This window comes from Engystomops pustulosus, chromosome 5 (genome assembly GCF_040894005.1).
Source record: "Engystomops pustulosus chromosome 5, aEngPut4.maternal, whole genome shotgun sequence".
Classification (NCBI taxonomy): domain Eukaryota; kingdom Metazoa; phylum Chordata; class Amphibia; order Anura; family Leptodactylidae; genus Engystomops; species Engystomops pustulosus.
Genome location: NC_092415.1, coordinates 195004658 through 195018034, shown reverse-complemented (window position 1 = coordinate 195018034; position 13377 = coordinate 195004658). Strand labels below are relative to the sequence as shown.

General features: G+C 41.8%; 1 protein-coding gene across 7 annotated transcripts in view; it reads left to right on the top strand.

Annotated features, from left to right (window-relative positions):
• Nucleotides 1–13377, top strand: part of ADAM22 (ADAM metallopeptidase domain 22) — a 127045-nt gene that overhangs the window by 47832 nt on the left and 65836 nt on the right. For all 7 annotated transcript variants that reach the window (XM_072154238.1, XM_072154240.1, XM_072154242.1 and 4 more), the window contains exon 4: nucleotides 4667–4733. In XM_072154238.1, the coding sequence (XP_072010339.1) occupies nucleotides 4667–4733 (67 nt within the window). The remainder of the gene's footprint in view (nucleotides 1–4666; nucleotides 4734–13377) is intronic.

Sequence of the window (13377 nt, the reverse complement as noted above, 5' to 3'; positions counted from 1 at the left end):
CAAGACCTTTCTCATGAGCGCAGGAGCCATTTGTGATGCACAACAAAGATTTAGCAAATCAGCGTTTTCTCTATTGTCTTTAGTGGAGAACTGGGAAATCTGCTGCACCCTGCACTTACCACACCGGCTCCTAACCAGCGTTTCTTAAGAAGCATTTCTTCTACAATTGAGTAATAACATTAAAATTGATAAGTTTCTATTTAAAAAAAAAATTTTAAAAAACAAAACACCAATCAATACAATAAATGTATAAAATACAGGTTTAAAAAAATAAAATAAAAAAATGTCAGCAGGTTCCTGCTACAGGTGTGACCATTCCATCCAGGTTCCATATAAAGGCGGTCCCCGGGTTACGTACAAGATGGGTCCCTTGGGTTTGTACTTAAATTGAATTTGTATGTATGTCAAAATTGTATATTTTATAATTGTAGATCCAGACAAAATTTGTTGCCCCAGTGACAATTGAATTTTCTAAATTTTTTGCTGTAATGGGACCAAGGATTATCAATAAAGCTTCATTACAGACACCTTACAGCTGATCATTGCAGTCTGGGACTATAGTAACATCCAGAGAGCTTCACCAGAGGTCACAGGGGGCAGAGGGGTCCGTCTGTAACTAGGGGTCGTCTGTAAGTTGGGTGTCCTTAAGTAGGGGACCGCCTGTACTCCTAAAAATAATTATGTATTACAACAAGAAAGTGGGATGTATCACCAGACCACTAGGCAGGTAAAGGGGTATTCCCACTTTGGGATATTAATGTAATTTTCTGTATGATGAAAAATGATACAATTTCTCAATATACTTTCTGTAAAATTCCTCACGGTTTTCTAGATCTCTGCTTGCTGTCATTCTATAGGAAGCTTCTATGTTTACTTCCTGTGGACAGAAATCTGACCATGGTCACACAGGTGCACGGCTCGTTATATCACAGAGTAATCAGAGCCAAGTGTTATAATGAGCTGTGCACCTGTGTGATCATGGTAAATATAGAAGTTTTCCACAGCAGGACAGAGAGCTGAGATCTAGAAAACCATGAGGATTTAAAGGCAACCTGGCACCACATTTGCACTTATACAGCCAGTGACAGGTTTCTATAGAGCTCTAATAACTGACTGACTATCTTATATTTATCTTGTATTATCTGGCATATTATCTGGCATCAGAGGGGGCTATCCTGCTAGGCCGGCCCCTCCCATCTACTCCTTCCCATGCCTTATGCCTCCTTACTGGTCACAGTTCATGTCATGTGACCGGAGTGACATCATTGCAAGTACTTTAGCCTCTTAATAATAGCAAACTGTACCCCATGCATGTATCTGACCATATGAAGTCACTGCAGCCTCCATGGACTTATACTCCTCTCCATCCTCCATGGAGGCTGCTGTGATTTCATGTAATCACATACATGGTGTACAGTTTGCTATTATTAGAAGGTTAAAGGACCTGCAATGATGTCACTGGTCACATGTCATGAATGTAACACAAGGCACCGTGTAAAAAAAATTGACAAAATATTTCCCATCTGTACATAGAGCTTTATATGTCTGTAGTTGAATATTAGCAGACGGTCCCCAAGTACAAGGAGGCAGGGCAGTGTTTTGAAGAGACACAGAGCTGTCAGTCAGAATAAGGGGGCGTGGTTCACTGCCAGCCTGAGAGGGAGAAGAGTCACCGATACCAGAGATGAGTCACAAAAGCTAATTTACATATCAGAAAACCGTCTGTAATTAAGGTACAGTGCTAATTTAAGGTGATATGGGCAGGACTTGTAAACCTTTATCAGGAGGCATTGTTAGTCAGGGGGGTCAAAATCTGCTGATAGGTCCCCTTTAATACTGAAAGTATATTGGAAATTTGGATTTGGAAATTTGGATTTGGAACGCTTCATTATTCAAACGATATCAATTACTTGTTGAAATGAGAATACCCCTTTTGGGTGCGGTCACACGTCGCGTTTACTGCAATGCGTTTAAAAAACACATTGCAATAGCTGAAGAGTGATTTGCCTAATTTATACAGCTGTTCACACGTGTGTTTACAAAAAGCAACTGTAAACGCATTGTTAACACATTTGTGTTTTGTAAACACTTGTGTTAACAGCTGTTTAATTAGGCAAATCTCCCTTCAGCTGTTGCAGTGCGTTTTTTTAAACGCATGCGGTAAACGCGACGTGTGACCGCACCCTTTATAGGCATCTGGAAACTTATAGCCATTGATGCTCCACTAGTGGATTTGGCGAAATATGCAAATAAGTTTTCCAGGATAGGACAAGAAAAACCACGCCTCTTTTGCTACAATGTACTGCGGAGACGCAATGAAGCGGGAATTTTGGGTATTATTAATGTAAGAATATGGACAGTGAGACGGCTGATGTCATTCAGATATAAAACAATCAGTAAAATTGTGTTATAAGGTACAGTCTGTGTATATAGGAGGTGACAGTTACCACTATATACACCTATAGATCTGCACTGACGACTATGCGCCGGTCCTTAGCATTGACTTCCTATGCAGGGGGAATAAATAGCTCCAGGAGGGAAGCGATCATAACCGTACATTACTGTTAATGGAGCCGGAGACGACATAAATGATTAATATCAACTATTTTACAGATTGTCAAGTATGAAAAGTTCAGGTATATTGATTGTTTTTTATGTGCGTTATTAGTGGGACGTCTAGGTCCATGAATAACTTATACTTCAGCTATTTTATTACCAGTTCTTATGTTAAACTGTTGTATGGCCATTCCATGGCTCCTACAGAAAACACGTAGAAGCGTAGCGCGCAGCCAGGACCGCCAATAGGAGTTTTGTGCCCCCCCCCCCCAATTATTATACTTATACCTATACATTCATAAGTATGAAACTAAGGGCTCATTCAGATGGCGCATGCGCTAGGATTGCGGACACGTGAGGTTCGGGTGCAGCCCGCGTTGAATCTACACTTGTTTGTTTTTTTTTTTGTTTTTTTAACACGTGTATCGCATCTGTTTTTGACATCTGCAAAAAAGACCCATAAGAATCAATGGGTCAGTAGGATGCCATCCGCAAAAAAAGGATACGGACCTCAAAAACGTCTGTCTGAATGAGCCCTAAAACAGGCCCTAGGCTATACGGATATTTTGGTGTTCCTAATGGTCCAGAGTTTATAAAAAAATCTGAAGGGTTTTTTTTTTTTGCATAAAAACAAATATAATAAAACTTGTTACTTATAAACTTAAACGTAAGTAAACGTATTACATGAGGAAACCCAGCTTACTACATACATACCAGAACCAAGAATACTACATAGATATATTACCAGAACCAAGAATACTACACAGATACGTTACCAGAACCAAGAATACTACACAGATACGTTACCAGAACTAAGAATACTACACAAAAACGTTACCAGAACTAAGAATACTACACAGATACGTTACCAGAACTAAGAATACTACACAAAAACGTTACCAGAACTAAGAATACTACATAGATACGTAACAAGAACTAAGAATACTACATAGATACGTTATCAGAACCAAGAATACTACACAGATACGTTACCAGAACTAAGAATACTACACAGATACGTTATCAGAACCAAGAATACTACACAGATACGTTACCAGAACCAAGAATACTACACAGATAAGTTACCAGAACTAAGAATACTACACAGATATGTTACCAGAACCAAGAATACTACACAGATACGTTATCAGAACCAAGAATACTACACAGATACGTTACCAGAACCAAGAATACGACACAGATAAGTTACCAGAACTAAGAATACTACACAGATATGTTACCAGAACCAAGAATACTACACAGATACGTTACCAGAACTAAGAATACTACACAGATACGTTACCAGAACCAAGAATACTACACAGATACGTTACCAGAACCAAGAATACTACACAGATAAGTTACCAGAACTAAGAATACTACATAGATACGTAACCAGAACTAAGAATAATACAAAGATACGTTACCAGAACTAAGAATACTACACAGATACGTTACCAGAACCAAGAATACTACACAGATACGCTACCAGAACTAAGAATACTACACAGATACGTTACCAGAACCAAGAACACTACATAGATATGTTACCAGAACCAAGAATACTACACAGATACGTTACCAGAACCAAGAACACTACATAGATATGTTACCAGAACTAAGAATACTACATAGATACGTAACCAGAACCAAGAATACTACACAGATACGTTACCAGAACCAAGAACACTACATAGATATGTTACCAGAACTAAGAATACTACATAGATATGTTACCAGAACTAAGAATACTACATAGATACGTTACCAGAACCAAGAACACTACATAGATAGGTTACCAGAACTAAGAACACTACATAGATACGTTACCAGAACCAAGAATACTACATAGATACGTAACCAGAACTAAGAATACTACACAGATGCGTTACCAGAACCAAGAATACTACACAGATACGTTACCAGAACCAAGAATACTACACAGATACGTTACCAGAACTAAGAATACTACACAGATACGTTACCAGAACCAAGAATGCTACATAGATACGTTACCAGAACCAAGAACACTACATAGATACGTTACCAGAACCAAGAATACTATTTAGATTTGTTAGCAAATAACAAATATTTCCTTTGTCTATTCCAGTGACCTGCTGTCTTCAGATTACGTGGAGAGACATATAACAAAAGACGGGAGCACAGTAGAAATGAAGGTAAGTTATTTCTGGTTGTGTTTACGTGATAACTGCAGCAAAAGGCAACCGTAAGGTGTCACCGTTCAGTGTTTATACTGCAGTGTGTCAGTCTACACTGCAGATGTCGCATTCTATTCGTGGACCAGGAAGGTCAGACAGAAAACCTCCAGGTGACTGGTTGTAGTACAGCGTTCTCACACACAGATAAAAGTAATATGTGGCTTTATGGTTGGATGCAATTGCATTGCATTGCTGAGATGTGTATTATGATGTTCTGCAGCAGCTGAGATGTGTATTATGATGTTCTGCAGCAGCTGAGATGTGTATTATGATGTTCTGCAGCAGCTGAGGTGTGTACTATGATGTTCTGCAGAAGCTGATGCGTATTGTGATGTTCTGCAGCAGCTGAGGTGTATACTTTGATGTTCTGCAGCAGCTGAGGTGTGTAGTATGATGTTCTGCAGCAGTTGAGCTGTATACTATGATGTTCTGCAGAAGCTGATGTGTGTATTATGATGTTCTGCAGAAGCTGATGTGTGTATTATGATGTTCTGCAGCAGCTGAAGTGTGTATTATGATGTTCTGCAGCAGCTGAGGTGTGTATTATGATGTTCTTCAGCAACTGAGGTGTGTATTATGATACTTTGGAGAAGGTTTGTTTTGTTTTTGATGTTCTGCAGCAGCTGAGGTGTGTATTATGATGTTCTGCAGCAGCTGAGATGTGTATTATGATGTTCTGCAGCAGCTGAGGTGTGTATTGTGATGTTCTGCAGCAGCTGAGGTGTGTATTATGATGTTCTGCAGCAGCTCACATGTGTATTATGATGTGCTCAGCAGCTGAGGTGTGTATTCTGATGTTCTGCAGCAGCTGAGTTGCATATTTTAATGGCTTAATTTCCACACATGTCAATAAGAAATTTCTCCTGTATATCTACCATAAAATACTGTAACATTCCGCTCGCCCGTCTAACATTGACCTAGTTTCCGTCGTGTGGGTCTGTTTGCATACAATATATTGGTTATTTTTGGCCACTTACCACTCCTATGTTGTGAGCTATATTTAGCCCAGGAGAGATGTCACTTTGCTGTAACGCAGCGCTGTACATAATTCACTATCATCCGGGACGAGTTCTATCAGCACTGAACCAGAACGTCTTCATAAACCATTTAAAGGGAGACTCCACCTTGTTCTGTCCTATGAAATAAACATGGGGAAGGTCTTGCCTCTGCTTATCTGAGGGGAGCCCACTTATCTCTTACCATTGTGGGGTCTTCTCTTTTAGAGGTTCAAGTAAAGTATAAGGGGTACATCTTGTTTTGGAGGGGCTTTCAATGGAACACATCCTATGACAGGAGGTAGATGTATATCTCCCAAATTTAGGGATGTCAAAGCCCTGCCTTTTCCCTGCCCATTACTGCACCCTCTAATGTGCCCAAAAAGTATGATATCCCCATAGCCCTAACATAGTATAATGCCCCTTTTCTGTGGCCCACCAACACTGTATGGTCTCCCATCTTATGGACCCCACTCTGCGCCCCATCCTGTGGTACACATAATGTATAATGCCCCCTCTATGCCCCTCTATGCACCAACTAATAACCCCCCTTTTCTATAGACATATCGTAAGTGCCCCTGGTTTGTCATGCTTGATTGTTATAGTAGATTTCCTTTGGCACATATAATGCCTCCTTTTCTGTTGTCCCCCATTTAAAATGTCCCCTATTTTCTACCCCACTCCTTATAATTTCTGTAGCCTCGCCCTCCTTCCCCGTAGAACCCCCTGTTAATAATGCCCCCATCATTATAATGCATCTGTTAACCCCCTTCTCCTTTCTTGCTCCTTTGTACAGCAGCGGCAGAGTTTTAATGGTGGAGCAGGAAGCTGTCGGCTCCTTGTTTCACCACTGTACGCAACTCTGTGTGCATCCAAAAAGAAATCCAGGACCGTCCAACAGAATCCGGGACGGTTTGGAGATGCATATTGGCGCGGCGTGAACTTTGTCAAGTTGAAGACCCCATTTGAGTAAACTACACCCCTTTTAAGGTGTCACGTTTAGTGAAGAAATTGAAATAGATACAATAAGTAACTTTTATTCTTCTAAAAACTGAATTTTCTTTCTTAAAAAAAAAACCTAAAAAATCGGAGGTGCCAGACATTGGCAGAGATGAGGAGACCCGGTGAAATATGAATAGAGCTCATCCTTCCAGGACAGGGATAACGCTGCTGCCTGTATAATATAACAAAGGGATCCATCGCCTCTCCTGACTCGGAGAGACTCCGACTATAATAACAATTCTGGGACATTTTTTACTTAGAATTCTTTATTTTCTCCTGGAAGTGTCGGAATACTCCCCCCCCCCCCCTTATCCGTAAGGTTTGTCCCTACACAGCACGGACATGACGGGGCGATTATGTACCTATACATTTATGTTTGGTATTGATGGGACCCCATGTAAAGTTATGGTGAGACCCCCCCCTTTATGGATTCATTTCATACAAATGACCCCTTTTTTCTATAGTAATACAGGCGGTCCCCTACTTAAGAACACCCGACCGACTTACAGACGACCCCTCGTTACAGACAGACCTCTGGATGTTGGTAATTTACTGCACTTTCGCCTTAGGGTGATGCCACACATGGCGTTTTGAACACGTTTTTGGGCCGTTTTTGAGCAGTCCGTTAAAAAACGCATCCGTTTTTTGAAAACGCATGCCTTTTTGTCCGTTTTTAATTGCGAAAATTCGGAAAACCGGACAAAAACGGATGTGGTTTTTAACGGACTGCTCAAAAACGGCCCAAAAACGTGTTCAAAACGCCATGTGTGGCATCACCCTAAGGCTACAATGATCAGCTGTAAAAGTTATCACAGGTGTCTGCAATGAAGCTTTATTGTTACTCCTGGTTCTGATGACCAATTGTCACAGAGACCAAAAAAATTCTGTCTGGAGTTACAATGATAAAATATACAGTTCCGATTTACATACAAATTCAACTTAAGAACAAACCTACTGAACCTATGTTGTATGTAACTGCCTGTAATTGAAATTGCATCCCGAGGACGTCCTAGAGGGGCCCTGAAAAATTACTTATTTTTATTATAAATTTATTATATATTATAAGTAATAGGTCATTTCATTATTATCATTAAACATGATGAGTTCCAGACTTATAAAGCCTTTTTTATCCCAGAGTTATGTTGGCAATTTAAAGGAAATCTACCATCAAAATCCATCCTGATAGATCAAGGACATTACTCATAGATCCAGGCACCGGGACTGTGGGAATCTCCTTATATGTGTTATCCATGGCTTCCTGCCTTCTAAAATCAACTTTAACAATTATTCTAATGACCCAATAGAAAACCCCATTATCATTGGGACCTTTAAGTTTTGGAAGCTACAGACAGGTGTATCAGCGCAATGCTTATTTTCACCTGCGGGGGTGCTGTAGGATATCACTGTAATCATACGATCAAGGATGGTCAGTTCTGACGCCGCAGAATCTGACAAAAACCATGTTGCCAAAATAGAAATGCGCCATCGTAATGCCCCTAGTTTGTGGCAGCTGAACAATTAAAATTCCTTTATAAAAGTCTCAGTCCATGGCGGCCCCTTCCCCCCAGACCCTTCTCATTGTGTCTTAGTTAATATTATTAGCGTGAGATCTTAGGATCCTTTGTGGTTTTATGGACTGGTCTCCACCTCGATTCCTTCCTGGACCTAATCTCCTGGAGTATTCAGCTTTGTGCCGGTCCGGTCTGTACAGGATTCCATTCATTCTGGAGAATTCCTCTCGCACCAGGCAGAGGGGGACGTGATCTGACTGGTAGTGAACTCGTCCATCAGCCTCAAAGGATGGAAGAACAAAAAATACCTTGAAGAGGAAGAAGGAATGAAAAGGCCGCCAGTCGCGCTGCCACAGGGGTCCAGTGATGTCATTTTGGCTGAGAGAACAATCGCTATTCACTGGGCAGCGCCACATAGAAATCACATTACTGACTGCGCATAGGAAAACATTAGGCTTCCAGAGCTGTTACACTGTCTGTGTTACAGAGCTGTTATACTGTGTGTGTGTTCCAGAGCTGTTATACTGTGTGCGCTCCAGAGCTGTTATACTGTGTGTGTTCCAGAGCTGTTACACTGTATGTGCTCCAGAGCTGTTATACTGTGTGCGCTTCAGAGCTGTTACACTGTGTGTGCTCCAGAGCTGTTACACTGTGTGTGCTCCAGAGCTGTTATACTGTATGTGCTCCAGAGCTGTTATTCTGTGTGTGCTCCAGAGCTGTTATACTGCGTGTGCTTCAGAGCTGTTATACTGCGTGTGCTTCAGAGCTGTTACACTGCGTGTGCTCCACAGCTGTTACACTGCGTGTGCCCCACAGCTGTTACACTGCGTGTGCCCCACAGCTGTTACACTGCGTGTGCCCCACAGCTGTTACACTGCGTGTGCCCCACAGCTGTTACACTGCGTGTGCCCCACAGCTGTTACACTGCGTGTGCCCCCGGGCTGTTACACTGCGTGTGCCCCCGGAGCTGTTACACTGCTCGTGCCCCTGGGCTGTTACACTGCGTGTGCCCCGGAGCTGTTACACTGCGTGTGCCCCTGGGCTGTTACACTGCGTGTGCCCCCGGAGCTGTTCCACTGCGTGTGCCCCCGGAGCTGTTCCACTGCGTGTGCCCCGGAGCTGTTCCACTGCGTGTGCCCCCGGGGCTGTTCCACTGCGTGTGCCCCCGGGGCTGTTCCACTGCGTGTGCCCCCGGGGCTGTTCCACTGCGTGTGCCCCCGGGGCTGTTCCACTGCGTGTGCCCCCGGAGCTGTTCCACTGCGTGTGCCCCCGGAGCTGTTCCACTGCGTGTGCCCCCGGAGCTGTTCCACTGCGTGTGCCCCCGGAGCTGTTCCACTGCGTGTGCCCCCGGAGCTGTTCCACTGCGTGTGCCCCCGGAGCTGTTCCACTGCGTGTGCCCCCGGAGCTGTTCCACTGCGTGTGCCCCCGGAGCTTTTCCACTGCGTGTGCCCCCGGAGCTGTTATAGTTTCCCACATTACCCTGATTCCTTGGGGTCCTAGTGGTCAGATTCTGGGCAATCTGTCCCGTGGATTTGAGATGTGTCTTTAAGAGGACAGTCCCATTAATCCGTGTTCTGCCTGTGCACGCATTGTGTGCATGCGACGGGCAGTGAGTGATGTCGTACTATTGATTTCCGTCCTTCAGCTTCCTGCACTTACATATTTTGACTGAAGGAAAAACTATTAAAGGAAAAAAGAATCATTGGATAAGTTTCTCATAAATAGATTTTGTTTCCATGTGAAATCATTTGTCAGTATTCGGAAAGCCTCTTCCTAATTTCTAATGTGAAATATCCTGTAGTCAGTGACACTATGATTGGGGTCCAGATGGCGAATTCCCTGTGTCAGGGGTCAGGATTGGATGGTAGCCACATAGTATATATGCGTGATAATTTCTGTAATCTAAGGATAAGTCCTAAGTATCAGATTGGTGGAGGTGCACGCTCAGCCTTCACTAAATTCAATACTGTACTGTATATGCCTTTAAGATAGGGGGCGCTGTGTAAATGTAAACCAGGGAAAGTTAAAAGGGGGCACTGTATATAAAATATGAAAAATGTATTTGTTGGTACTATATATTAATAATATATACTGTACAAAACTGTGTTCTGATGCTGTATTTCTGTACTTTGCTCGCTTCTGCTACTGCTTAGGACTGATCGTGGCTCTGGTGCTGTAATTCTTTATGTAGCCCAGTCCTAGAGCTGCATATTTATACTAATTATGGTTTCAATACTGTATTTATATACTGAGCTTGGTTCTGGTTATCTATTTATATAGTGAGCTAGGTTCTGTTTCTGTTTTTATATGCTGAGTTTGGTTCTGCTCTTCTATTTGTATACTGAGCTTTGTTGTGGTGCTGTACTTACATATTGAGCTAGGTTCTGTTGCTGTGTTTATTTACTGGGTTTGGTTCTGCTGCTATGTTTCTAAACAGAGCTTGGTTGTGGTGCTGTATTTATATAGTGAGCTAGGAACTGTTGCTGTATTAACATACTGGGGGTCATTTACTAAGAGCCCGATTCCCGGTTTCCCCACGTGTTACCCGAATATTTCCGATTTGCGCCGATTTCCCCTGAATTGCCCCGGGATTTTGGCGCAAGCGATCGGATTGTGGCGCATCGGCGCTGGCATGCACGCGACGGAAATCGGGGGGCTTGGCCGAACGAAAACCCGACGGATTTGGAAAAACCGCCGCATTTAAAAAAACAAAAAATGATTCGGAGCTTGCACTCACCTTCACCAGGAATAGGCCAGTGTACTTGAGTGCATTTCAGCGGGCCTCGGCGGACTTCAGCGCAGCAGCGCCACCAGGTGGACGTCGGAGGAACTACCTTAGTGAATCCCGGCCGGACCCGAATCCACCGCAGAGAACGCGCCGCTGGATCGTGAATGGACCGGGTAAGTAAATCTGCCCCACTGAGTTTGGCTCTGGTTCTGTAGTTTTATACTGAGCTTGGCTTTGCTCTTATCCTTATGTATTGAGTCAAGTTCTGGTGCTATATTTATAAAATGATCTTTTATAATAATGAGAGGCAATATAGTATAATCCTTGTATATATTAAAATTAAATGTGTATGTGAGTGTGTGTATGTATGTATATGTTTGTCAGTGTGTATATATCTCATATATATATATATAATATATATGTGTATATGTATGTATATATATCTCATATGCTAACATTAATTTGGGGAGAGAATTGTGTGTAATAATTCAAGGGGGTGTTATTATAACTGGAAGCAACTATATTACATTGAGGGGCACTATATATATATATATATATATATATATATATATATATATATATATATATATATATATATTAATGACTACTGGGGATGGGCGACAAATCAAAATTGTTTTCAGACTTTTATATTTTATTTCAGATTATTGAAACTAAATAAACACTAAGGAAATTTTACAATAAATGCTATAGAAACAATACTTTAGAAAACACTGCCCATCCTGCAAAAAACAAGCCTCAGACTTGTATTTAAATGGAACTTGTACAAATTACAGCTTTTGGCACATTGGGAGTAAAACAAAATGGGAAATAGATGTTTCAGGAAGTAGTTAAAGGGAAGTAACTTATAGATTGTACTCTGAATCGTCTCCTCTTACTTCATGCTATGGATCACATAGATATTGCTGTATATTTTCAACACAAATCATCAATAGAGATGAGTGTTCCTGTGGTGCTGTGTAAGTGCTGCCTCATGACAGAAGCTGGGAACTTGGCCAAAGTTGAGAGTAGTCCTCTGCAAACTTTGAAGCAGATGATCGATCGTATCGCTGAAGCTTTCACATCCGCTTCACTATCTGCAATTTATTTTATTAGAACTAGAAATATTATACAGGACATGGGTTGCGTTCAGGCTGGAAGATGATGCACATGGAGGCATTGGGACTGTTCAGAGACTCCTGGGAGGTTATTGTATACCCATAAAATCTAAAAATTAAGTAAGGGCTCTGAATTTTTATCCCTGCACCCACGACCTGATACTCTACACTTCCTTTCTACTTACTTCGCTACTTCTAGAAGTGCATCCTTCTCTTAACGTAATCACCATCTTCATATTTAGTTGATTACTCTCACTCTCTGCTTTTCTATCAATCCCATGATGCTTCAACACAGTATCAAATGTATATTTTGAGATGGGACCATCTCATGCTAGCTGGTACTCTGTGATTATCCTCCCCATCTATATTCTTCATACCATAAGTATACAGTCAGGGAGGCTGAGCTGTGATCTCCTTATATATAACTGTGTGACAGGAACCTGTGTAATTATTATTAGTAACTGTGATTATCCTCCCCATCTATATTCTTCATACCATAAGTATACAGTCAGGGAGGCTGAGCTGTGATCTCCTTATATATAACTGTGGGACAGGAACCTGTGTAATTATTATTAGTAACTGTGATTATCCTCTCCATCTATATTCTCCATACCATAAGTATACAGTCAGGGAGGCTGAGCTGTGATCTACTTATACTGTGTGACAGGAACCTGCATAATTATTATTAGTAACTGTGATTATCCTCTCCATCTATATTGTCCATACCATAAGTATACAGTCAGGGAGGCTGAGCTGTGATCTCCTTATAACTGTATGACAGGAACCTGTGTAATTATTATTAGTAACTGTGATTATCCTCTCCATCTATATTCCCCATACCATAAGTATACAGTCAGGGAGGCTGAGCTGTGATCTCCTTATAACTGTGTGACAGGAACCTGTGTGATTATTATTAGTAACTGTGATTATCCTCTCCATCTGTATTCTCCATACCATAAGTATACAGTCAGGGAGGCTGAGCTGTGATCCCCTTATATATAACTGTGTGACAGGAACCTGTGTAATTATTATTAGTAACTGATTATCCTCTCCATCTATATTCTCCATACCATAAGTATACAGTCAGGGAGGCTGAGCTGTGAGCTCCTCATATGTAACGGTGTAAGAGGAAACTATCTAACCATTATTAGTAAGTATGATAGGAGTTTCTGCCTCCTCCCCTCTGTGGAGAGTCTGTGTGGTACAGTCCATCATACAGGAAGATGTGATGCCCGTGATGGGTGACAAATT